Raw genomic sequence first — 27,458 nt, forward strand, 5'->3', positions numbered from 1 at the left:
CCTATACCAGAATCATGGGCGCACTGCCGCGCACAAATGGGCGAAAATGCATTTGTTATTTAAAAACGTGGCGCAGGACGTGAAAATGATAACTGCATCGGGCTGAACCGAGCAAAAGACACTTGTGTCGCGCCTGGCGATGCATTGCACTGAGTGTATAATATTGGCCAAAGAGTTTGGTTCAGGTTGTCGAAATGTCAAGAAGATGCTGTTTTCAGTGCTGCGAATCCACTTTGCATGCACTTCAAAAGGACGAGGACTCAGGCTGGAATTGATACTGTGAAACCGACGACAATTACAACAGACTGGGTTGTGTGACCAATCAAAGCAGAGTAAGCCCGCGAAAAGGAGGGGTTTCGAGAAACTGAATCTTCGAACTAACCGTTTTCAGACTCTTTGAGACATGAGGAGATGTGCAATTTATATTACGAGAAAACAAAAACTGTTTTTGACCTTGGATGCATGTAAAAATGACCTCCAAAAAAAAAATTAGGAACCTTTTAAATAGCATAATAGGGGAACTTTAAGATGTTTTCCTCATTGGGACCATTGGGCTGGTCTCCACAATGTACACAAAACCTGAGCCACAAACACACACGTTAAAATTTAAGTTATGAATTTGATGCTGTGCTTCCTCTTTTGCTTTTTTAAATGGTGGAAAGGAGAAGTGTCCATTGACTGCAACAGACATGGCATGCAAATCCTGTCTCAACTGAAGTTTAAAAAAAGACAATATCCTATAGTAATATCCTGAATGCTTTGTACCTGAATAACCCAGGCAGAACCCGAAGAGTACCTTAGTACAGTGGTCACGTCATTACATTCTTATGCAAATATTATGCAAAATTAACTAAAATTGCAAGTATACTGCAGTGCAACTTTTCAGTATCTCTGTATTTTCCTGCTCATATGCAAATACATACTTCAGGGGAACAATATCTGAAACGGCAATAAACGGTCAAATACTTGCTGCTCACTTTGTTTATTTAGAAGCATTTCTGTCACTGCCAGATAGTGGTTATGAAATCTTTTCACTCAGTGGCTGTTGTGAAATGCACCACCTCTCTCTCTTCATCTCCATCTATCATCTCTCTCTCTCTCTCTCTCTCGCACGCTCTTTTTCAGTCTCTCTCATCCGATTTCTGCTGCCAAGGTGCAGTTTGCAACAAGTACACGCCGTACCCAGAACTGAGCTGACAGCCGGCTTTCTCCCAGGGCTGAGTCTTGGAAGAATGCGGTAAAAAAAATCCTACACCCTTTCCAATTAATGAGCATCTATCAATCAAAGAGGCCATGTGACCCTCCCACTCACATTCATCCCTGCTGGTCAATAGTTGCTGCTGGACAAAACCTCCATGGCTGGACCTCTCGCTGTTTATATATTCATGAGAAGCATGGAATTGTTTCTGAATATCATTCTTTGAATTTAGTGCAAAAAATCACATATTCAAATCCACAAACACACAAGAAAGATTTAAAAAGGAATGGTGGTACATTTGTGATTTGCAAACAGATGCTACATGGATGAAATAGCAATGTTCCTGCACTATCAGTGTTTGTTTTGTTCTCAGATGCTGGTCAGGCATCAGCAGTGACTATTGCTTATGGATACCTTCATTTATGCAAGCACATGGCCATAAACATCTGTGTATTTGCTGTGAAGCACTAAACGATTCAAAAACCTATGCAGCTCTAAGAATCTTTTCCAAATGCATCTCACACTGCATCACCATCTGAATCATGCAAATGTTATAGCACCTATTAAATTATTAGAGCTATTCATCACAAACGCAGGGGTAGGCAAAATATAACTTCATTCAAATATAACATTATAATAGGCTACTTAAAATTCCAGTGGAATGCAAAAATGTATGATAAAATATTTTAATTAAAAATGAGTTAATTTGCATATTGTACTAATAAAGAATATTTAAATAAATATACCTTTACCAGAATCTGCTTTCAAGCTGAGAAATCTTGGCTCTCACTTTTCCTCTGACATCAATCTCACATACATCTCAAAGTGATGTCAACCCACCCACAAACAACCCTCATTTGCATATGCACACAGCAGGTGATGGGTTGGCTGGGATTGGCTTGCGCATCTTTTAAAACCCAACCAATGGGAAGCAATAAAGAGTCACCAGGAGAGCTATTTAACCCCAAATTCGAATTCACATACTTCCTTGTGGGCCCCTCCTGGAGGAGGGATTTAGGTGTATTTAATGACATCTCATGTATTTGCATATGCATAAGATTCCTTCAATCAGCTCTGTAAAAAAAGTGTGTTATTTTTATGGAAAAATAAAAGTGCAAACATTGCTGAATTACAATTTACATTAAATTTAAAAAGATTTCTTTCTTACATTTTACAATACTTTTACAGTATTTAAAATGGTTTTAATAGTTATTTTAAATATACATTTATATTTTGAAACAGTGTTAAAATCATATTTTTAACCAAAAATTATGTTAAGAGGCATTCCCAAAAGCCCCTGTATTAAGCTTTTTGTATGTTTTTTTTATTTTTAAAAAAGCTATAACTTATAACAAATAAGGAAAATTTGTATTTAATTTAAATAGACTACTTTTTATTTTTTTACAATAAATTTACAATATTTAAAATGTATTTTAAATATGATTTTATATTTAAAATATTTTAATATATTGTTAGAGTCATATTTCTTTTAGGAATTAAAAATATGAATTAACTTACCATTTATTTTGCATTCCAGGAAGCCTCTGTATCGCTTCCTCTTACATTTGTGTATATTAAGTCTTTTGTGTCGAATTATTTGGTACACCATATTTATTATCATATACAATGAAATATTATATACAGTTCTAAAAGGCTGTTTTTAATTAATATAGTAATGTTACAATATTTATGATATTTATTTTAAATATGCATATATATTTAAATGATTTTAAATAGGCCTACATTAAAATATTGTTGGAATAATATTTTTAATAAGTAAAAATATGAATAACTCTATTTAGGGTACGTTTACACGACAACAATGTCCTAAAAAAATTGATTTTTTTATTCAATTTTGAAAAGTTTCGCCTTTTTACAAATTCACGTTGTTGTTTTATTGTTTATCACGGAGACGTTAAAAGTATAATTTTTAACACAAACCTGTTTTAAAAGTTTGCATTTTCAGGCCCCCAAAATGCTGTTGTTGTGTAAATGAATGGCCAAAACGCATAAAAAGTGTTAAATATTTAGTTGAAAACGGTGTTATGTAAGCGCCCCCTTGCTAAATGCATCCAGAAGTCCCTGCATGACCCACCACAGTTCTGTATATTGAGTCTTTTATATATTTAATTTTTTAACACATGCTAAATGTACACAGTCTATGACTGTTATGCATTTTTATTGTCAAGTGCAATAGATGTTCTTCTTTTTTTTTTTTTGCTGACTTGTCTGTTGCTGCCAGTTGTCCAGATTTGATTAAAGGGTTCTGGTTGGGGCAAAGTGTGCAAGATGCTAATAGATCAAAGGGACAGGTATCCACCCTGTTGGTCAAGAAGATCACGGGACCTTGACCTTTCATTAGACCTATAGGGAGGATTCCCTGCTCTCTTCCTCATGTGATTAAAAAGGCATCAGGTGGTATTCAACCTGCTCAGTCAACCTATTCGCTCAAGGGTCAGGCTACGGGGAATTCATGATGCCAGCCTTTGATAGGTGCACTTCAGTAAGCATTAGAGCAACAAAGAGAGTTTAGATATACAGAGAATGTTGGAAGACATTTTTGTGTGTTTATATCACCACATTTTTGTGTGTTTATATCACCACAAATGTATAACATATTAAACCCATATCTAACCATCACATATCGTCCCATTTAACACTACAGCAGCAGTAAAGAAAACAAGAAAATAAGAGAGAGCATTTTTTTTTTTCATTCATGTTTGGCTACACTGTAAAAAGTGATAAGCTGCAATTGTTACCTTAAAGAGCCATATCTATACCTTATTTAACCCATAACAATTAGTGTTGCTGGTATAAAGTAATGTATTAGGTTGATTCAACAATGCTAAACAATATTTGTTTACTTGAATAAAATCAGCTAATTTAGAAGTCACCAATTTTTCAGTGTACGAATGGTCAGATAAACTTTTCTGCATCTGATAATTAGTTTCAGAAAAACATATATTTTTTTAAGAAACTGAGCATGCGCATGTAAAACTGACCTCCATGCTGGCAGGTTGTTGTGAGCGGTCGCCAGGGCGTTGCTAAGGCATTTTATGTGCCTTTTAGCATGTTGCTATGTGGTTGCTAGAGTATTCTGGGCAGCTGCTTATAGGCCCAGGTCAAAAGAGCTAGAAATGGCACTGGACTCTTCGTCAGTGTGTTTATTTATTTATTGCACAATTTATGCCTTCCAGAAGAAAAAGTGTTACAAAAATAATAATCAATGGCCTAAGCATAAAACAGGCCATAACCTAAATAGTGAAGCTATGGCCTTTCTACTGTATATTTCTCCACTGGTAACCTTTGAGGGCAAACTTCTTAGTTAGCACCTCTAGTATATGATAACAGCATGCTAATGTTTTAAGAACCTCTGCCAGTCAACACACACACACACACACACACACACACACACACACACACACACACACACACACACACACACACACACACACACACACACACACACACACACACACACACACACTTCTTCAAGGCTTTGTCCCCACTCCCCAGTGACACAAAAGCACCAGCTTCATTGCCTGCAGGTCATCCTTTTTTAAAGCAAAAGACAAATCGTGTGTTCATGCATGTACCTGTGAGTGTGAGGGTCCATCTCAGAGCCCTAAAAATGTTCATTTCCCTAGAGAGCCATAATTCTGCCTTTTAAATTTTCATTTTAAGGTCACATGCACAGTTTTCTCATCATTCGCAGATGATACATAGCATGCACCTTAGCAAATGAAACTATAGTGTGCATATATATATATATATATATATATATATATATATATATATATATATATATATATAAATAAAGATGCACACTGCACCTGAGTAGAGAAGGGATCGTCAATGCAATTCTTTTGTCAAAGCAAACCAACTGAACTCACCCAGCCTGATGTCATTGACCAGCCTCCTATAAACTCTTGAGCATTTGTATGGGACAATTGGATCAAAAGGGTGGGTCGAAAAGGCTAAGCAAATGTATAAAAAGACCATAAAGCCAGAGAAAGAAAGATAGGCTACATCTCTCCAGGGAGATTCGTCAATCACAGGGAAGAGCCTTTGTTCTGTGTAAGGTCAATGTCTTAAATTAAGATGTAAAGAAAGGAGATGATAGACACTGAATTGAGACACTAGTCAGCGATTACTCCCTTCCTAATGCACAGATTTGCCATATGGGACATTGTTGGAAAAGAGGACACGTGGTATAGCCATAAGAAACAGTATTGTCACAAGTACAGCTTGTGCACCGCCAGCAATTCATTAAGCTGTCTGGCAATAATTATCATCTTGAGCTAAATAAGCACAGGCAAAATGGGCTGGATATGACTCTTTCACTCACAAATAATAATACAACAATAGTTCAACGTGAATACAGGCAGCATATGCAAATTGAAAATTATAGGTTGTGTGCAAGACATAAACAAAGCAAGATCTTGGCTAATGTTTCACTGCACTTGTCTGATTTGCTATTTTGCAGTGTCAGAAATGATTATTATTTAAATTTTTATTATGTGGCGCCCAGGAATTGGTTTTCATAGCAATTTGTTCCAACCATGTGAAACTCTTTCTTTTTTTTTTTTTTTTTACATAATTTTGTGTAGCCTATGTAAACATCTCAAAACAAGTTTTTTATTATGCCATTATTTTTTTTGCCAATGGAATAAAAAAAAACACACACACAGATATATTATGTAGAAATAAGTTTTATCTTATGCCAGCATGTACATTTATCTTGTTTTAGGGATGTTTAGATATTTATACTTTAAAACAAGTCAAATAAAAAAAAAAGATTATCCATTAATTATTATAATAATCACTGACACACTAAACACTTACAAACACTAATGCAGTTAAATGAATCAACTGAAATCTGAATCAAATCTCTCATCTGAACAATTATGGCCGTTACAATCAAATCCACGTCAAATACAAGCAACAGAATAATGTAAGATATTACAACAGAATAATCTACATTTTGAATAACTTAACTTGTAGTCAAATTATGTGGCATGTTTATGAGCCCTGCTTAATTTCTTTTTATATTTTATTCTTTCATATCTCAATTCGTTGTTGAGCTGAAATACAGTATGTCATTTTAAAAGTCACTCAAATCTGAAACAGCAATGTCTATATGACACTTTTCTCAATCAACATCTGAATTTATCCCGAGACGCCCAAATCTCAAATGAACCTCTGAAATGTAAATCTGCCGCTTTAAATCATGGGCGTGGTTACGCCATAGTACCCGCCCTATATGCAAATCCACCCACTACTTTGGCTGGGTAATATAGTGCGGTACTCGTTTCAGGTGTCCATACTAGTGAGCGCAAGCCGCGGCTAGGGAAGGGATCACACAGTCGCTATAAAGGGAGCAGAGAGAAGCGAAGTTTACATGAATAGGCGGACTGCAAATGTGCAAACATCCTCGCAACTTAACTTATAAACAACAGCCGGATAATACAAAACCACGCCTGGAAAACGAACACAAGACAGGATTATTAGGCACACCGCTTACGACGCTTTCTTAACTTGTTGACATGAGAACCTTTTCTGCAAAACATTTGTCTGGAGCTCACCGGTGAACTGCAACACCTCATTTTCGTGTCTCAAATGACATGCAATACTGACTCTCGGCTCCTGTATTACGGTAAGTGGTTGTTAAGGAACGCCTAATTTGTGTGGGTTATCTTAATCGTTTTTGAGAAAAAGTAAGGCATTTTGCTGACGAATAGAGCAACTGTTGATGACAGTATACACTCATAGTAGTAGGCTAAATGCACTTACATGAAGCATTACATCGTTGTGTTATGTAATATAAGTAACGTTGTGTTGCGAAACTTCAAGTTTTGTAACGTAAAGTAGAACTACATGGAGACCATAATACTTTATAATATTTATTTTTTTGGACCGCTTGACTTATATAAAAAAATATATTTTAATACATTTGCATGCATATATTAAATTAATGCAGGCTATATTATTTAGAATCATTTAATATTATTATATATTAAATACTTGCAAGATTAAACAATAACAATAAACTGTAATTATATAATGTAGCCTACTAGAAGCTCATTGAAAATAAAACAAAGAGCTTTAAGTTAATTATCTCTCACAGAGCACCATAAGATCGGATTGTTTTTAAAATCGGATCAATTGTGGTTTTCAGATCTTGATCTCTAAGGAGGACACCAATGCCAGGAATCAGTGCAAACGCATCGCGAAATAAAAAGTGGGAAATGGAGGAATACGACCAATATCAACACTACTTCTACGACGACCACAACTTGGACGAAGACTTTTTCAAATCAACCGCACCAAGCGAGGACATTTGGAAGAAATTCGAGCTCGTGCCAACCCCGCCCATGTCGCCTGTCAGGATACTGGAAGGCACCGGTCCATCTCCAGGGGACAGATTAGAGTTGGTGTCCCAGTTTTTGGGGCAGGACGACGAGCAGGAGGGACACTGCAAACTCAATGCGGAGGAGACTCTGGAGAACTTGAGCTCCATCATTATTCAGGACTGTATGTGGAGCAGTTTCGCCACCCATCAGCTGGAGAAAGTTGTCAGTGAGCGTTTGTCCTGCTCTGCTCAGTCGAAACTCTCCAGCAAAGCGCAGTGCGTCCCAGTGGACGCTCCTGTTCTCAACAGCTTCGCGACAGATTGCGTGGATCCAGCAGCTGTCCTTACTTTCCCCCTGAGCAGCAGCTGCAAGAAACAGGTGTCGTCCGGGTCAGAATCTCGCACCGACTCCTCGGGTAAGCACGAGACTCACTTATTTACTTAACCGTGTAGACCTTGACGTGTACTTGTAAATTTGCAGCTGTGTTGACACCTGACAGATCTCGATATATGTGATCATTCTGTGCAGTAGTGTCCATACATTTATGCACTAAACTACGCCAAAACCTGACATGGCCTACCTGAATAGAAAAGTTGCATTGGTGCCATGGGATTTAGGTTGGCATTTCACCTTGAATTCTACTTAATATATGTGGAATGTAAAAGTGTGCTGTGCTTCCAAATTCCCCAAGTGAAACAAAAGGAGACATTGTTTTACTTGTGGCTGGTGCCTACTAGTTCATGATCAGCAGCAGACAGCAATAATAAGGGCACTTGAATCCTAAAGTGGTCAGGGTCACTCAATTGTCCATGAATGAACAGTCAAGCTGACTGTAGAGATGTAGCCTAGTTGATTCTTCTATAATTTAATTTTAAGGGCACGTGCAATTTAAAGGCTTAAGTTTCACCCAAAATAAAAAATCGATATAATTTACTCATTGTTCTGAAGCTTTCTTCTGCAGAACACAGGAGATATTTTGAAGAATGTTTCAGCTGTTTTTCACCTTACAGTGAAAGTCAATGGTGTCCAAAGCAACATTAGACCCCATTGACTTTCATTGTATGGACCAAAAAACAGAGATGGCTTTACATTTTTGGATGAACTGTTCTTTTTAATAGTGAATTTCTGATTTTGCGACAAAAATATTTGGCTTTGTGCTCAATGACGGAAGTAATTGCGTAGTGAAATCTGAGTAGATGGAACTCAGAACAGATGCTTCTCTTATCAAAATACACATCAGAGGTGACTCCAAGTTCATTATTGCATATCAAAGCCTCATTTACTTTCCTCTTGCTAAAAATACGGAAATAATAGAAACAATATTCATTTTGTAGTTTTGTGGCCCTTAGATCTTAAATTCTGAATGGGTTTTAGAGTGCGCTAATTGGTGGATGGAAAGGTACATTTGGAAAAAGGCTGCAAAAGAGGATGCATTGCACATGATCTGTCTACAATGGATGCAAAACCAGACATATGTAAGCTTAAGTATTTTTTTCTGTTGTTCTTTCAGATGATGAAGAGATTGATGTAGTAACGGTGGAACATAAGCAGAACAAGTCACGCTTGGTGAACGCCCGCAAACCGGTGACCATTACGGTTCATGCAGACCCTTATGACCCTTGCATGAAGCGTTTCCACATCTCCATTCACCAGCAACAGCACAACTATGCTGCCCGCTCGCCCGACAGTTATCCTGAAGAGGAGCCGCCTCGCAAGAAGATCAGGCAAGAGACCTTGCAGCCACGAATGGGTTCAACACCCCAAACCCCTGAAAGAAACCCTCCCCTACCTTCCCCCTCAGTCCCTGCCCAAACTCAGACTGTCTCCGCTTCTCCAACACACTCATCCTTCCACTTCAAATCCCAACCATCCAGCCCTCAGAGTTCAGACTGTGAGGACACGGACAAGCGTAAGACACACAACTACTTGGAGCGGAAGAGACGCAATGACCTACGCTCGCGCTTTCTGGCCCTACGGGATGAAATCCCAGGCCTGGCTGACTGTCCAAAGACACCCAAAGTTGTGATCTTGACCAAGGCCACGGAATACCTGCGAACGCTGCATGTCAGCGACAAACAGAAGGCCCAGGAGAAGAAGCAGCTGAAAAGCAGGCAACAGCAGTTACTACGGAGACTCGCTGAACTGAAACGTGCATAAACCTTCATATTCCAGCCATGATTTCAATAGGAACTGTGTAGAGCTGTGTGTGTTTTTTGTTGATGTTTTTTTTCAAAATTCCACGTTGGGATATTTAATGGAATGGACACTATATTTTGAGATTAGTTCTTCTGTTTTCGTTCTTTGCACATTTGCCTTCACAACTGGGGGAGGGGGACGTACTTGTGGAAGCTGCGGTACTGGTGTTCTCAAGCGGACTCTACTAAGTTTCAAACAATTTTCCAAAGAGGGTCATTATTTCTGACATTTTCATTAGAAATTTAACGATTTAGACCCTGAATGTGTGTTCTCTTAAATTCTCTCGCAAAAGCTAAAGTATTTTGGCGGGGAAGTATTATTTAATTGAATTAGCATGCCAAATTAGGCGTTATTTGAAATGTAGCAATTTATATGCACGTGTAATTGATCTCCTAAACCGTCATGGTTTTTTTTTTTTTGTGGCAGAATCTAGAATTCATCTGGTTAAAGATATTTAAGTGTCTTTGATCCATGTAACTTCTCCGTTAATAGGGATTTTGTTACCTAAATTAACCTAAATTTTAGGAGAGCTGTGTGCCACCATTGCCACATGATGACAGTGTAAGTTTAACAGACAGGAAGTTGCATCACTGTTACTTTTGTTATATTGTGTTCCATGTTTTTTTGTTTGTTCTTCTGTTATTGTATATTATTCTTATCTTGAACATTCAGGACAGTGTCCAGTACAGCCTTGCAGTGTATATAAACTGGCAAATTCTTTGGACATATGTATATAATAGTAGTGATGTACAGGACATTGTGTAAAAATACATACTTTGTGTTTTGAATATGAAAATCAGCACTGTTAATAGACTTTATTTTCTATTTTTCTGTCATTTGTCCTAAACCTTGGTTGGCCCACCTGCCTTCCCTAGAGTATCTCAAAGTTTCTATTTTTGTTAAGAAAAGTTTAAAAAAAATTCAAAAAGTTAAATAAAACAACACTATCAACATTTCATTTTCATCACTAGCCACTTTATGCTGTTTTCACTGCCTATTCCCTTGTGTTCTGAAATTTCTTTGGCTTAATATCGCTCTTGTGGCAGAAAGACAATGCTGAAAGAATTTTGTACTAATTATATTTTCTTACAGAATTGATTGTATCATTGTTTGATTTCTATTTAAATATAAAGTTGTACTGGTGGCATATGCTTGCTTATCTCCCACTATGACCATCAGAACTTAATGCACACTGCTGTTCGTAATGCCGAAGAATGCAATTATTTCTTAAAAAAAAAAAAAATGGTCATGTGTTCACAGCAATCATTGCGACTTATGTTTGTTTGTTCAGCTTTGAAATTGTATGGCAAAAAGGGTTACAATCAGAAATTGACAGTACTTGACACCAGGGTGCATATGCCACCAGTAACCATTGTTTTTTTGTTTTTGTTTCACATTTGTCCCTTGTCATCAGGTGTCATACTGGGAGAAGAATGGCAGCAGCATTGTTTAAGCACTTTGTGTTCTGTACCTCACAAGCCGATATACATAAACTCAAAATTGGGTAAACAATAAATAAATTCAGTTCAAATCACGTCAGCGTGTTTGTCTTTCTTTGTTAAGTAGAATTTAACTCCAATTAACTGCTTTCCGATTTGGTTGCATACACCAATGATCCAGAAGCCAAAAAAATAAATCAAATGTTTTAACATTACATTTTCCAAATAAGACTTATTTAAAGTGAAAGTTATTCCATAAATGAAGATTCCATCATCATTTACTCATCTTAGGCTAAGTTGTTAGCAGCCATCTAAGTTAAGGCTGTGTCTTAAGCACTAGTCTGACCAACTAGCAATTAATTAGGGCTTATTAGTCTTACTTTTCTCATTCAAATTAGACCATTCTACCCTTAAATGTAACAGAAAAGTTATGAAAAGTCTTGAAGAAAAAAATGAGTTGACTAACTTGTAAGATTAGTCTAAGAAGTTTATGCAACCGGCCCCGGATTGTTCCAAATGTGTATGACTTGAACAGAACTTGAGATGCCAGTGACCATTCATCTAAAAGGGTTAGTTCACCCAAAAAATATCTTATAATTTACTCACCCTCAAGCCATCCCACAGCCGAACTCAACCAGAGTTATATTAAATAATATCCTGGCTCTTCCAAGCTTTATAATGGAATTGAATAGTGAGTTTTTGAAGCTCCAAAAAGCACATCCATCCATCATAAAAGTAATCCATATGACACCAGTGGGTTAAAGGACAAGTTCGGTATTTTACACTTAAAGCCCTGTTTTCAGATCGTTTCTGATGAAATACAATGGTTAAGATTGAAATTTGGACAAATGCTGCTGGCCCGAGAATTTTCGGTTTCTGTGGTAGCACCCCCCCCACCTCCACAATGGTTGCAATGGTGCACTGGAATAATCCTTCCTAAAACGCATTAAACTTTCGTTTACAAAGACGTGAAACTCACCGAGTGGTCAGGGGTGTTCACTGATATGCTCACACAAAAATCGCTGCAAAAGATGCTTTCCAACAGGTTTTATCGTAGTTTTTCATCCAATACAAGTCAATGGAGTTGGACAAAAAGTACGATAAAACCTTTTGGAAAGCATCTTTTGCAGCGATTTTTGTGTGAGCATATCAGTGAACACCCCTGACCACTCGGTGAGTTTCACGTCTTTGTAAACGAAAGTTTAATGCGTTTTAGGAAGGATTATTCCAGTGCACCTATGCAACCATTGTGGAGGTGGGGGGGGGTGCTACCACAGAAACCGAAAATTCTCGGGCCAGCAGCATTTGTCCAAATTTCAATCTTAACCATTGTATTTCATCAGAAACGATCTGAAAACAGGGCTTTAAGTGTAAAATACCGAACTTGTCCTTTAATAAATGCTTTCTGAAGCGAAGCAATGGGTTTGTGGTAAAAAAAAAATCAGTATTTCTCCCACAGGAGATCCGCTGTAAGGGTGACCTCTGACCTGACGAATGGCGTAGGATGTATGGCATAGGCTTAGCGTAAGCTGAGGGGAGAATTGATGAATGTGGAAGCGCAGAGGAAAGAGGAAAACATATTTGTCATACATCATCAGGTCAGAGGTCACCCTTCTGCCGAAACTCGACTCACTCATGGACAGGCGAACGGCTGTTTCCGGAAGCTAGTGATTATAGTTCATATAGTTTTAAATACGGATATTTTTCTTACAAAAACCCATTGCTTCACTTCAGAAGGCATTTATTAACCAACTTGAACTGTATGGATTACTTTTATGATGGATGGATGCGCTTTTTGGAGCTTCAAAAACACAGGCTCTATTCACTCCCATTATAAAGCTTGAAAGAGCCAGGATGTTATTTAAAATAACTCCGACTGTGTTCGACTGAAAGAAGAAAGTCATATCCACCTAGGATGGCTTGAGGGTGAGTTAATTCTGGGATAATTTTCATTTTTGGGTGAATTATTCCTTTAATTGTATGAAAAAGATGTAATAGTGACTGAGACTAAAGTCATACAGGCTTGGAACAGTATCAGCGTGAGTAAACGATAACGTTTGTTTGAATCAGATTAAGTTGATCTCAAGACATTTTGATCATCTTGATCTTCCATAGTAGGAAAAAAAATACCATGGAAGTCATTGGTGCCCCAGAATTGTTCAGTTTCCAACATTCTTCAAAATATCTTCTTTAGTGTTCGACAGAACAAACAAATACAGGTTTGGAACAACCTGAGGGTGAGTAAATGATGGCCGAATTTTCAATTTTGGGTGAACTATCCCTTTAATATCTAGACACTAGAAGAGCAGTGATTGGTTATGAAAATTAACCATAATAACTTCTGTTTATACAATATTATATATTGTACATAGATACTGTCTTACAAGAAAAATTTCAGACTGATAATAAAGTATTATATGATATCATATTGGCTCAGCAATGCCAGAAAACAGGGAAAGATTTTACTGTATGTGGCATAAGAGCTGTGCTACTCCATCAACACCTGTACGAGTGTGTGTGAAGTCGATTCGATCGTTTCATTAGCGAGAGCCGCTTTTAGTTGACACGTCGTAATGGCAACGATCATCATCTCTTTTCCCTGGCCCAGAACGCTCAGTTGCCATGGAGACGGAAGAGAGCTATTCATACCCGTGTTCTTCCGGAAGGCTCGCGAGTCGACCAGTTAAAGTCAACAATGGTGTCAAAGCTGCAAATTAAACGATTAAAAACTACGCCAACCGATCAGATAATGTGAATGAAAACTCAAAGCTGTCATTACTGCAATGAAGGCAAGGATACTGATGCTAGGTTCACCATATTACTAGTAACTAGCACTATGTTATTAGCTAACAGGATCCTGAGTGTACTGAGTGGGTCCTGAATGATGAAAATCTGTACCAACTCAACTTGATTCATCCGTGTTTGGAACACACAGTGCCATTTTATTGTCCATAATCTAGATTCCTGTTTTCCAAGTACTTTTTGTTTGATTATAATAACTTTTGTCCTATCTCTGAATGAAACACCATTGCCTTACCGTACCTGCTATAATTGAATCCTTCAATCTCGTTGCTATGGTAACCGTTTTAGTTGCTTGGATACAGTTCCCTCCTCCGAGGCGAAGTCAACGCACATGCTCAGATCATTCCTCAACCGTCCTGAGAGGCTTCTGTCATGGCGGCCGCCACGCGTGTACTCAAGAAAGGCATCGCTCCGTCTTTAGTGGTGATTTTAGGAGCCACTGGATCCGGCAAATCCAAACTGGCTATCGAGATCGGGAAAAGGCTGAATGGGGAAATTATAAGCGCTGATTCCATGCAGGTAAGTCGAGCGATCTGCTGCATCATCTGTCAAACAGGGAAGCAAGTGAAAGGGCATTGCTATTAATAAATGACAGCTCGTTTTTAAAACAGCAGAGCTGCAAAATTAAACCGTTAATGTTTTATAATGGGACTGCGTCATTTGTCAAAACTTTAAAATGCAGATACTAGTTTTATAATGCGTTAAACCAGAACATCAGCAGGCCAAAAGCATTTGGACTCCAAAAAAATATATACAGGCTTATAATTACCTTTCCTCCCGAAAATAGGTTGCAGCAAACGTTGTGTGAATGTTTTGCCTAGCGCATCGCAAACGTTTGAGGATTTAGAGTTATTTTGTTTCCTCGTGCCCATCACTGGTCGCCATTTTTGACAATGCTCCACGCGCTCATAATTTATTAATTTGTCATAAAGTCGTGTATACTGATCCACTACCACCACACTCTTATGACAAACAACATATAATAACTGGTTTCTTATTTCGGGGGATGTTAATTGGCCGTATGCATGGGTAATCTAAAGGTGGTCATTGCTCAGTTTTCTTATCTGTTTTGATGGGTTTCACTAAATATAGAAAGTTAGTGACCATCTGCACTGTTCCACTTGTAAGTCTGAATCATTTGTTTGGTTATGTTTGAATAATTTTGACCAAAGCAGCCATCTTCAGCACAAGCTCAATAGGGCATGTTGCATAACAGTCCTCCCTCCTGTCCACCATCTGATACCAAACTTTATATCCAAACCAAAGTACATCAAGGAGAAAGCTGTCCATTAGCATTACCATGAATCCCAACGGCATTTACACCACTGGTGCAGATACCCAGAGAAGTACACGTCTGCTCAACTGCAGACTGATGGCAGTCACCTGAGCTGTGCCACAAAAAGGAGCACATGGGGGAAAACATCTTTTATTTTAAGATCCCTGCAAAACAGAATAGCTAAAACATAATAAATCTGGTACTAGTTATCGGGATTGATCACATCCAAAATAAAAGTTTGTTTACATAATATATATGTGTGTGTACTGTGTCATTATTTTGTATATATAAATACACACATGCATGTATATATACTATAAAAATATTTAAATTATATATAAATATAAATATTTTAAAAATAAATAAATACAATTCTTAAAATTGTACATGCATGTGTGTGTATTAATATATACAAAATAATTATACACAGTGGTACACACACATATATTGTGTAAACACAAACCACGATTAATTAATTAATATTCATATACATATATATTCATATATATATATATATATATATTCATATACATATATATATATTCATATACATACATATATATATATATATATATATATATATATATATATATATATTCATATATATATATATATATATATATATATATATATATATTCATATATATATATATTCATATATATATATATATATATATATATATATATTCATATATATATATATATATATATATATATATATATATTCATATATATATATATATATATATATATATATATGTGTATATTCATATACACTCACCTAAAGGATTATTAGGAACACCTGTTCAATTTCGCACTAATGCAATTATCTAATCAACCAATCACATGGCAGTTGCTTCAATGCATTTAGGGGTGTGGTCCTGGTCAAGACAATCTCCTGAACTCCAAACTGAATGTCAGAATGGGAAAGAAAGGTGATTTAAGCAATTTTGAGCGTGGCATGGTTGTTGGTGCCAGACGGGCCGGTCTGAGTATTTCACAATCTGTTCAGTTACTGGGATTTTCACGCACAACCATTTCTAGGGTTTACAAAGAATGGTGTGAAAAGGGAAAAACATCCAGAATGCGGCAGTCCTGTGGGCGAAAATGCCTTGTTGATGCTAGAGGTCAGAGGAGAATGGGCCGACTGATTCAAGCTGATAGAAGAGCAACTTTGACTGAAATAACCACTCGTTACAACCGAGATATGCGGCAAAGCATTTGTGAAGCCACAACACGCACAACCTTGAGGCGGATGGGCTACAACAGCAGAAGACCCCACCGGGTACCACTCATCTCCACTACAAATAGGAAAAAGAGGCTACAATTTGCACGAGCTCACCAAAATTGGTCAGTTGAAGACTGGAAAAATGTTGCCTGGTCTGATGAGTCTCGATTTCTGTTGAGACATTCAGATGGTAGAGTCAGAATTTGGCGTAAACAGAATGAGAACATGGATCCATCATGCCTTGTTACCACTGTGCAGGCTGGTGGTGATGGTGTAATGGTGTGGGGGATGTTTTCTTGGCACACTTTAGGCCCCTTAGTGCCAATTGGGCATCGTTTAAATGCCACGGCCTACCTGAGCATTGTTTCTGACCATGTCCATCCCTTTATGACCACCATGTACCCATCCTCTGATGAATACTTCCAGCAGGATAATGCACCATGTCACAAAGCTCGAATCATTTCAAATTGGTTTCTTGAACATGACAATGAGTTCACTGTACTAAAATGGCCCCCACAGTCACCAGATCTCAACCCAATAGAGCATCTTTGGTATGTGGTGGAACGGAAGCTTCGTGCCCTGGATGTGCATCCCACAAATCTCCATCAACTGCAAGATGCTATCCTATCAATATGGGCCAACATTTCTAAAGAATGCTTTCAGCACCTTGTTGAATCAATGCCACGTAGAATTAAGGCAGTTCTGAAGGCGAAAGGGGGTCAAACACAGTATTAGTATGGTGTTCCTAATAATCCTTTAGGTGAGTGTACATATATATATATATTAGTGGTGGGCCGTTATCGGCGTTAACGTGCTGCGTTAACGCGAGACTCTTATCGCGCGATAAAAAAAATATCGCCGTTAATCTATTCTCCAAGTTGGGTTGGGAGATGGCTCTATACTACACAAGCTATGATGACGCAATCTACCCGCGGCCGCGAGGTAAACCCGGCTGCAACGCATATTCGTCGTCATCTTAAGTAAACACGGCTGAAAGTGAAAGCTGGTGAAAAAGATCGGTGCCACATCCATTATTTGGACTTGGTTCGGGTTTAAGCCGTCAGACGAGCAGCAGCAAACTATATACAGAGTGTGTGGGGTAACAGTTCGGTAAGTTAACACACGACTAATCCGTTCGACCACCTCAAATTCAAAACGAAACATGATATCACTGAATACCAGCGCGCGCGTATTATTCCCATTCCAATATATCTTAGTGGTGTAGCACATAATCTCGATTTTAAGAATCGTTGTTGTGTTTCTTTTTAACTGAAAAGACATCAGTTAGACAATATTCTAATTTTAAATTTGGGTTTCATAAGCTCCAAGCCATAATAAACATTAGACCTACTTAAGTCTCTGCAGCTAGTGTACTTAAATTTTATTTATCTGCAAAATTATGTTGTATACTTACAGTTTTGCACAATATATGTTCTCAAAACTACATACACCCTTTAAAAAAAAAAAACATTTAGCAGTTGTTTAGCATGGGTCTGTGTAATCTGTTCTGAAATGGTTTTATTATAATATACTGTATATCGTTATCGCAAGAGGCTGCAATGTGCAATGTATATCACAATATAGATTTTAGGCCATATCGCCCATCCCTAATTGATAGCCTATAGTAGTTGATAATAACATAGGCCTACCTAATGTTGCCTACGGACGGTAACAGTACAGTAGTAACCTTTTACAGTCTATGAGTAGAACAGCTTTCTCAAGCGGTTTGTGATGCATTTTGGAAACAGGAGATGAGCCCCTGGTCTAATGCGCCACCTGGCTTGAGAAACCCGTTCTCAAAGACTTACTTTTATAGTCATTATTTGGGTAGCATACATATTCTGAATGCCTTCGGCAGAATTCAAATGAGCCATTTTAATCTAGATTAATCTAGATTAATTTCAAAATTAATCTAGATTAATCTAGATTAAAAAAATTAATCTATGCCCACCTCTAATATATATATATATATATATATATATATATATATATATATATATATATATATATATATATATATATTCATATACATATATTCATATACATATACATATACATATATTCATATACATATATATATATTCATATACATATATATATTCATATACATATATTCATATACATATATATATATATATATATATATATATAAATAAATATATATATATATATATATATATATATATATATATATATATATATATATATATATAAATAAATAAAATAACTTTTGCAGTGTCTCACCCATGAAATGGCATTCTAAAAACATGACACTCAGGTTGAAAAAAAAAGTTAAACTCTTATCTAATAACTTTGCTTTTTTCCCATCTTGTTTTTTTCAACGAAGTTACACATTCTGTGTGAACAGCCGCTTAAGACTGGTGATGTGTTCTACGTTCGTAAAGCGCATCACACAGAGCGTTTAATCAGGTGCGCCATCATGTGGTCCGATCGTTTTCATCTCTAAACTGTTATCTTTGCCATATTGTCAACATGTCTAAGTGTAACATTTGCAAAAAAATTTTTCCAAAACATTGATTTCTCGATATAAAAATAATAAAATAGTGGAAAAACTTCAAATTTGAATTAATCGAAAAATGCGGGAAATATGGGCCAGCCCTAGTTACAGCTATATTTATCATTTTTGGTGTGAGCAGGCCTTTACATGTCTAACTTTTTGTAGTACTGTTTTTTTTTTGTTTGTTTTTTGAAATTATGAATAGCCTAATGCAGGATCGCAAAAGCGAGATTTTGATTTTGAGTTGTTCCACAATCGTGGAATTAAAAAAAAACTGGAGGAACTGCTTTTTTTCTCCATCAGTCAAATCTGAATATTACAGTGGCTTAGTTCGCAGTCTAAGTAGAAGCTCATTGGTCACCGCCAGACCATTAACTCATCAGTACAAGGCTGAATCCAGATGTTTATTCATTACTTTTTGACGTTTGAACCTCCCCTTTAAATAATGTGACCACCCAGGCATGCATTAGCCTACTTGCTCACTTTAGCCTTCCAAATGCATTTTGATTTAATCTGACTCCTCTAGTTGCCTTAGCGTCTATGGTGTTATTGCAAATATTGAGGAATTAGAATATAGCTTTACTGTGTCATTGTCAACTTTTATGCAATTCAAGAACTTTAGTTTTTCTACCAGATTATCTAGCTCTTTGCAGCTATGATCAGGTGAAATAGCTGAGGTGCTGCATCCTCCACCAAGTCTGTGTCAGTAACAGATGAAAAGGCTTTGTCTGCATGGACTCCCTGGAAACAAGGCCTGGGAACTCAGGGGGTGGGCTTAGTGAAGGTTTGGTACCGCATTTGCATATAGGCCTGTCTATTATTCTCAATAGAAAGGGACTTTTCTGCTTTTGAATTTGGGTCAGTTTAATCATACATTAAAGCCTCATTCAGGATGTGGAAATTTGGCCCATTCCCAAAGTTGAACTGGGTGTAGTTCATCTATTTTATTGGTTGAAAGTGTGCTAGGACATTTGATTAAAGGAGTCATGAACTGAGAATAAAAATTGCCCTTGGTCTTTTGACAGTTAAGAGGTCGTTATACTATAAAAATACCCAGTAAGTTTCAAAACTCAAAACTTCCTTGTTATTCCAAAAACTGCTTTTTTTGAAACCATGGCCATAAAACGACAGGATCTCAAAAGTGGAGACTTGTGATGTCACAGGGCAGCGAAAGACCGCCTTTGCAGAAGAATATCAACGCCTATGTCTACATCACCGTGTCTTTGGCCTCGCCCACTGGAGTGTTAGTGAATGACATGAGAAAGAGTAAAGATCGACACAGGATCAATGCCATTACCTTCCAAAGGATCCTGATTCTAGGAAAGTGTGTGTTGTTTTTTTTTCAACAATGTGAAGGTCTTAGCGGTGCATTATTTGTTTATATTCAGGGCATTTCACTGTGGATTATTTGACAATTCAGTGACGCAGGCTTTGCAAACAGACTTTTTCGATATGGATCTGCCAGCAATGCCACAAACATCTAGGCTAAGTAACCATGTTTATTCCAATGCCTGATCAGTGATTTCTGATGTGTAAGTCAGAAATCTTCAAAAAGATAATCTTTCTCTCAAAATCAGTTAATACTGTTTATGCATCAGTAAATCAAGCTAGTGACTAAACGATCATCTTCACATCATTTCTCTTAGTAGGATGAAAATAATCTTATTTAAACTGTGATTAAATTATATACAGAAATCGATCAAAGAACGATCCCTTTCCAATCGCCCAAGCTGTCAATCACACAGCGTGAGTTCATCTGGACACTCGCCAAAACTCGTTATGAAATCAATGACGCTGTAACACTGCACAACGAAGCTTACTGTATTTACATCGTGTTTGCATTATTTGGTGAAAGCATTAGTGAGAGTGCAGAAATTGCGTTGCAATATGATCTTTTCATTCACGCGATCAACAGACTGTCTGTCATCTGCTCAATGCACATCACTACAAACTTTCATGTGATGGAATAGAGCTAAATATTTTAAAAACTTCTCATGATTTGTTCATCTCGATAGCTGTAATAGTAAAAAAGTTGTAAAAGATTTCGAGAGAGAGAGTTCCACATGTAATACTAGCTATTTCATATGTCAGCCAATCACATCAGCGTTCAAATCAGAGTCTAAAATCAGGGTAGGAAAAATGCCTTTTATTTCTAAATTATGACATCATACTAACATCATAAGGGCACCCCAGGAAACATTATAAAATAATAAAATAATCCAGTTCATGACCCTTTTAAGTACGTTGACGTGTATAGTTGAAATGATGATAATTACGTAATATTTATAAATGCAGTACCTGTAGATTACATAATTGGCAAAGTATCCTTATGACAATTTCTGTGTTACATAGTTTCCCTTAAATGTGACAGTTTTCTCCCAATTTTTTTTTTGTTGTTGCTGCTATTCTATAGCTCCTTAATTAGTTGCATTTTGCAACTTCTGTGCATAACTCGTCCTGCATGCCTGGACTACAGACATGAATGATACCTCAAATTTTATTCACCTTATCATAACGTAACAGTGGGCACCGCAGGGAGCCCTTGAAACTTATATCCTGGCTGTTGTCAATAACAGCTTTAGTTTAAAGGAACACGCCGACTTTTTGGGACTTTAGCTTATTCACTGTATCCCCCAGAGTTAGATAAGTCTATCCATACCCTTTTCATCTCCGTGCGTGCCGTAATTCTGTCTGTCGCACCCACCGCTAGTCTAGCTTAGCACAAAGACTGGAGGAAAATGGCTCCAGCTAGCATATACTGCTCCCAGTAAGTGACAAAATAACGCCAACATTTTCCTATTTACATGTTGTGATTTTGTATAGTCACAGCGTGTACAAATAACAAGGTCACATGACAGACAGACATCTTCTAACCGTATACATACTGGGAACTATATTCTCAGAAGGCGAAGCACTGCTACTTGGGCGGAGTGATTGAGCCATTTTGAGAGACTGAAAACACTAGATCATGAACAGATAAAAGAACACAGTTTCACACTTCACTCTGAAACAAATCGCATATATTTAATTAAACTGCAGCCTTTGTGATTTGTTAATCACACTAAGCAATGTCGCGCCTTCAGTTTCATTTTGATAAATTGTGCAGCTCTGGGTTTGGCCGTGGACTCTTTTGACTTAGCATCCACCCATAATACTCTAGCAACCGCACGACAATACCACTCACAACACCTTAGCAACCACATAGCAACTTTTGCAAAGGCAAAAGTTATATTCCAAAGAAAATGTGAAACTCTAGTTGTCCTTCTTTCATCCTTGAGGATGTATTGCTCTATTGAGAGTGGCATGGCTGTCACCTGGTGCAGTTAATTGGGTTACGCTAATAAAATTTCTCCCCTTGTGCTGCAGTGCGGTCGCATCCACTGCTCACACACTGAGCAGCAAGCTGGCTCCTTCAAGACCCCTCGCTGGTGGAACGCTCCACAAGAGACAAAGAGTCAATGAGAGCTTTGGATTGAGCTAGCAGTAGTAAATGTGTGCTTTTATGTATTTGTAGAGTATTTATAAGTATTGCATTTGTCCATTGATAAATAATGCATGTTTGTGCTAGGGTGAGTTGGGTTTTTTCATTGAGTTCTGAGCACTGTTACAGGCTGGCTGCTGGGAAGCCACTATTGACGTGCTGAATTGGTGCCTATACGCCTATTATGCACAGTAGCTTTCATTGCACATTCAGTGGCCATGCAGCTTACACAGGGCACTATTTACATTTTGAATGGGAGTACTGTACGGAGGGGTAGAATGGGACTTAGCTGAGAGAACGACCGATTGTTCATGTGGTCAGGTTTTGGATTAAATATTTGAATAATGGTTTGTTGAAGTCTGGTACCCAAATTCTTTCTTTTGGAGCGAGTAGTGACATGAAAGGTCAAGGGAGGGCAGGGTTCAATGGACCTTGGGTCGACAAACTGCTCATGGGAACCCCGGCTGAGTGTCACTTAAGGCTGTAACTGGAGAAAAGTAAGAAGGGATTTTTAGATGCTTAGGGCATCCTGCTTTTTACACAAGGTCTTCAAGATCCCAACAGCCTTTTTAATAGGCCATTCACTAGAGTGAAGGACCAGGAGACTTTAGCGCAAACGGTTATTAATGGACTTTAGTGGGTGTTTGGGCACACTGATGCGGAACCGATTGTACTACTCTTTGCTGGTGTCAGCTTTTGATCAGTGTAAAAGAAATCCAAAGGGTTTAAGGGTATCATGGTAACATGGATTACACAGAAACGAGACACCCCGGAAAAACCCGTACAAACACCCATGCTGTTGTTTGGGCTACAATGACCTGCTAAATGACTGGAGCCCAGTTATACTGAATGGTAGCTAATAACACGGAGTAGCCATTAGGAATCCATAAAGCAGTGATGTTATTGTCCGTCATTTGTTGATTATAGGGTAACACTTTATTTCCATAGTCCACTTTAGTCATTCTACTACAGTATAAGCATCTTTGCAACTTCATGTCAACTACCAGTCATTAGAGTATTAGTAGACTGTCTGCTAACACTTTATTTTGATGGTCCCCCAACAAACATTTTACTGACTATAAGTAACTTTGCAACTACGTCAATTTATTATACTAACCCTAAATTAATTCTAATAGTCTACTAATACTCTGAGAGTTAGTAGAATGTCTAAAGTGGACTATCAAAATAAAGTGTAACCATTTATAGTATTATTACAATGCAAAGCTTGAATTATTCAGCCAATTGACAGATAGCCAAATACATTTAAAAATATGGTCAAATCAATTATTGAACTGAATTAAGCAGAGACTTTTAATCAGATTTTGGCTGCATTTACTAAGAAGGGTCAAAAATCTAACTTTATTGAGGGCAGTGGGATGAAAGTATATGTTGCATTATACCTAACTATTTTATCGAGCTGTGCGATTAATAATTAAAATATCTTGATTCAAAAACCCATTTAATCAAACATTCAAATCTGTGTTGGAGCTGCTGCCGTCCCAGAGAGAGCAGTTGTCATGTAGACTACTGTAGGAATGAAACAGCTTCACAAACAGACTTTTCAACTACACAGAATCAGTATTTCTGTTACAATAATTCAAATGATCACAGAAGTACTTGGATAAAAGTTTAATTCAAATTAATTCAATATTCTTTTTTTAAGAGACTGCAGCAATTATCATTTAGTCAGAACCTCTAGTAAATTGCATGTTATTTTGTTTAGTTGTCTATTCAGAATCGGGAGAGAATTGTGATCTCTATTTTATACAAAAAATTGTTTATTCTCATTTTATCTAGAACCGTGCAGCTCTACTATAGAATGTTAATTTGTGTTTTATTTTAAATCTAAATTAAAAATGATTAATAATAATTTAATGGTGTCTTTTGATATGGCTTAAAACAGTGGTTCCCAATCCTGGTCCTGGGGACCCACAGCTCTGCGCAGTTTGTATGTCTCCTTTATCTGACACACCCAGTTCAGTTCAGAGCTCTTTCCTAATGAGATGATGATCTGAATCAGGTGTGTTAAATGAGGGAGACATGCAAACTGTGCAGAGCTGTGGGTCCCCAGGACCAGGATTGGGAACCACTGGCTTAAAAGATCATCACAGACCTAGTTTTGGGCATCTCTGTTTTAAATAAATGTATTCAGTCTTTAAACATCTGTTTCAATTTGAGGAGGCCATTGATAAATGCAGAGAGACGTAATCATTCTGACTGAGTGACACATTATCACGTTTCACTCAGTTCATAAGAACTTCTGCTAATAATTGGATCTCTACTCTCAGCATAATGCCATAAAAACTACCTTGGCCTTTGACCCCAGGTTTGGTGTTCTTTATGTGCGCGTAAACCTCCTTTTAACACTTGGTGTAATTCTGAATTGATTGACGTTGGGTTCCAATGGAAGTGTTTATGTTGATTTTTAATTGAAAAAATAAATAAAATAATTTAAACCATCTTTCTCTTTTGTAACTTTTTCAGTGTCAGTCTAGAGCCCAGCAAGCACTTGCTCTTTAGCCTGAGCTGTGAATTTGGTAGTAAATGACTCTGAAGCGTTTACTTTTACTTGATCGCCGTTCTCCTATGATTACCAATTTCAACAGACTCTCAGCAGTGCTTAAGAGTCTTGAAGGCCCATTCACATACTCAATAACCAGTTACCTGAACTTTATGTAACCTTGTGACATAATGTGAAGACCCTTTCAAAAACCGATTTGGACCGAAGGATTTGCTGCCTCTTTTCCATTCTCTTCCTTTGACTTTCCCCACATGACAAATGACAGGCCTTGACACATCTGTGCTCTCCTGTTTCACGGGATAACCGTAATTCAAAGAGAATCATTTATCAACCTGATTTGAATACTGGACGCAGGCCTTTAAAGCATTTGTCTGATTTCTGCTCATTTTCTTAGAGCTCTTTGATAAGGCATTGCATCTGTTTGAGCACTTGTTCGCACTAACATCACCCTGTGCGGTGGATTAATGGATCAGGCCTCAAAGCAGACAGAACCTGCTGTCTGAAAACGTACTCGGTTACCTAACGTAACCTCTGTTCTCTCTAGAGAGGGAACGAGTATTGCGTAAGTTTAGCTTACGCTACGGGTAAAGTCATCTTTTCTCGAGATATGAAGCAAAAAATTATCCTTAATTTTAATATCTTGTCAACGCAGTGCGGCAGCAAGCTGACCTAGAGCAGGCAATCTAGCGTGCTCATAGGCTGCTCTGCGGCAACTGCAGCAGCCTATCACTGAGCCCTTGGCGTGACGTCACGTCCAATGAGCGCGAGCAGCGCGCCTACGCGTCACGGCCCGAGGCGGGGCGTGGCAGAGGGTATAAATACGGGCTGAGAGGCTGCTTTCACTGGTTTTTGTCGCAGAAGCGAGTGAGCTCGTGGCGCGAGCACGGCGGGTTACGCAATACTCGTTCCCTCTCTAGAGAGAACAGAGGTTACGTTAGGTAACCGAGTACGTTCTCTTACGAGAGGTTCTCTCGTATTGCGTAAGTTTAGCTTACGCTACGGGAACTCCCTTGTCAACGCCGTGCGCGCCCGGCATCCACTGAATGAGTCCCAGGGAAGCCCGGGGAACACGAGAGTGTGAGCCAGGCGGCCAATGATATGGCTAGCGCAAGTACATAAGCACATAGTAGGGGGAACAGAACGGCGCGGCCGGTCTGACTAACCAACCCTTATATTGTACAGCTCAACCAGGAGGGCTAAATCAAACAGCAGTAGCCCGCGCACAGAAGTGGGCCGGCCTACGCGAGATTTAGACTGATAAAAGTTTAGCCTGCAGGGCGGGAACTTCTAGATTGTAAAATCTAACAAATGTAGACGGGGAGGCCCAGCCCGCCGCCGTACAAATGTCGTGAATAGAAATTCCGCTAGTCCAAGCCCATGACGAGGCCATGCCTCTAGTAGAGTGGGCTCTGATGCCCAAAGGGCATTGCAGGTCTTTAGACGCATAAGCAGCTGCAATAGCGTCCACTATCCATCTGGACAGAGTGTGTTTCGAGGCGGCGAGACCCTTGGTGCGCCCACCAAACGAAACGAAAAGCTGCTCCGAGCGCCTCATGGCGGCGGAGCGCGTAATGTAATTTCTCAGCGCTCTGACAGGGCAAAGGAGATTACTGTCAACTTCGCTGCCGGTAGCCGGCAAAGCTGAGAGAGAAATGACCTGTGCTCTGAAGGGTGTGCCCAACACCTTGGGGACATAACCGTGTCTCGGTTTGAGAATAACTTTAGAGTCATTAGGTCCGAACTCGAGACATGCCGCGTTAACTGATAACGCATGCAGGTCACCCACACGTTTGACTGAAGACAGGGCTATCAGAAAAACGGTTTTGAGCGTGAGGTATTTCATATCCACAGTTTCCATGGGTTCAAAGGGATGCGCTTTCATGGCCTCTAAGACCAGGGAAAGATCCCAAATAGGAACCGAGGGGGGTCGCGGGGGGTTCATCCTCCTAGCTCCTCTAAGGAAGCGGATAATGAGCTCATTCCTCCCTAATGCGCGGCCCAGCGCCGAGTCGGAAAAAGCTGATATGGCCGCAACATATACTTTGAGCGTGGAGGGGGACCTGCCCATGTCCAACAGCTCTTGGAGGAAACAAAGCACACGCGACACCTCACATGTTTGTGGATCCAGCCCTTGGGCGGTGCACCATTTATTAAACACAGACCATTTAGATGTGTAGAGCCGTCTCGTAGAGGGAGCTCTAGACTGTGTGATCGTGTTCACAACCCCTATTGGCAAGTCAACGGGTATCCGTTGACTATCCATACATGCAGAGACCAGCGCTCTGGATGAGGATGCCAGATCGAGCCGCGGGCTTGAGAGAGAAGGTCTCTTCTCACCGGTATCGGCCAGGGGGGTGTGTCCGCCAGCCGTATTAGATCTGGGAACCACGTCTGATTCTCCCAATACGGGGCTATGAGGAGCACCGTGTGGCGCGCTTCCCTGATT

General features: G+C 38.6%; 2 protein-coding genes across 2 annotated transcripts in view; both read left to right on the plus strand.

Moving 5' to 3' along the window:
• Positions 1-6,500: 6,500 nt before the first annotated feature.
• On the plus strand, positions 6,501-11,281 carry myclb (MYCL proto-oncogene, bHLH transcription factor b). The gene is made up of 3 exons (XM_082185212.1): positions 6,501-6,854; positions 7,377-7,966; positions 9,062-11,281. The coding sequence occupies exons 2-3, from the start codon at positions 7,402-7,404 to the stop codon at positions 9,706-9,708; spliced, it is 1,212 nt and encodes a 403-aa protein (XP_082041338.1). The 5' UTR covers positions 6,501-6,854; positions 7,377-7,401; the 3' UTR covers positions 9,709-11,281.
• Positions 11,282-14,345: 3,064 nt separating this feature from the next.
• The window catches only part of trit1 (tRNA isopentenyltransferase 1), a 58,382-nt gene continuing 45,269 nt past the window's right edge, over positions 14,346-27,458 (plus strand). The window contains exon 1 of the mRNA XM_082186913.1: positions 14,346-14,507. Coding sequence (XP_082043039.1) covers positions 14,361-14,507 — 147 coding nt within the window. The 5' untranslated portion in view covers positions 14,346-14,360. The remainder of the gene's footprint in view (positions 14,508-27,458) is intronic.

Source organism: Leuciscus leuciscus, assembly GCF_965113295.1.
Source record: "Leuciscus leuciscus genome assembly, chromosome: 12".
NCBI lineage: Eukaryota > Metazoa > Chordata > Actinopteri > Cypriniformes > Leuciscidae > Leuciscus > Leuciscus leuciscus.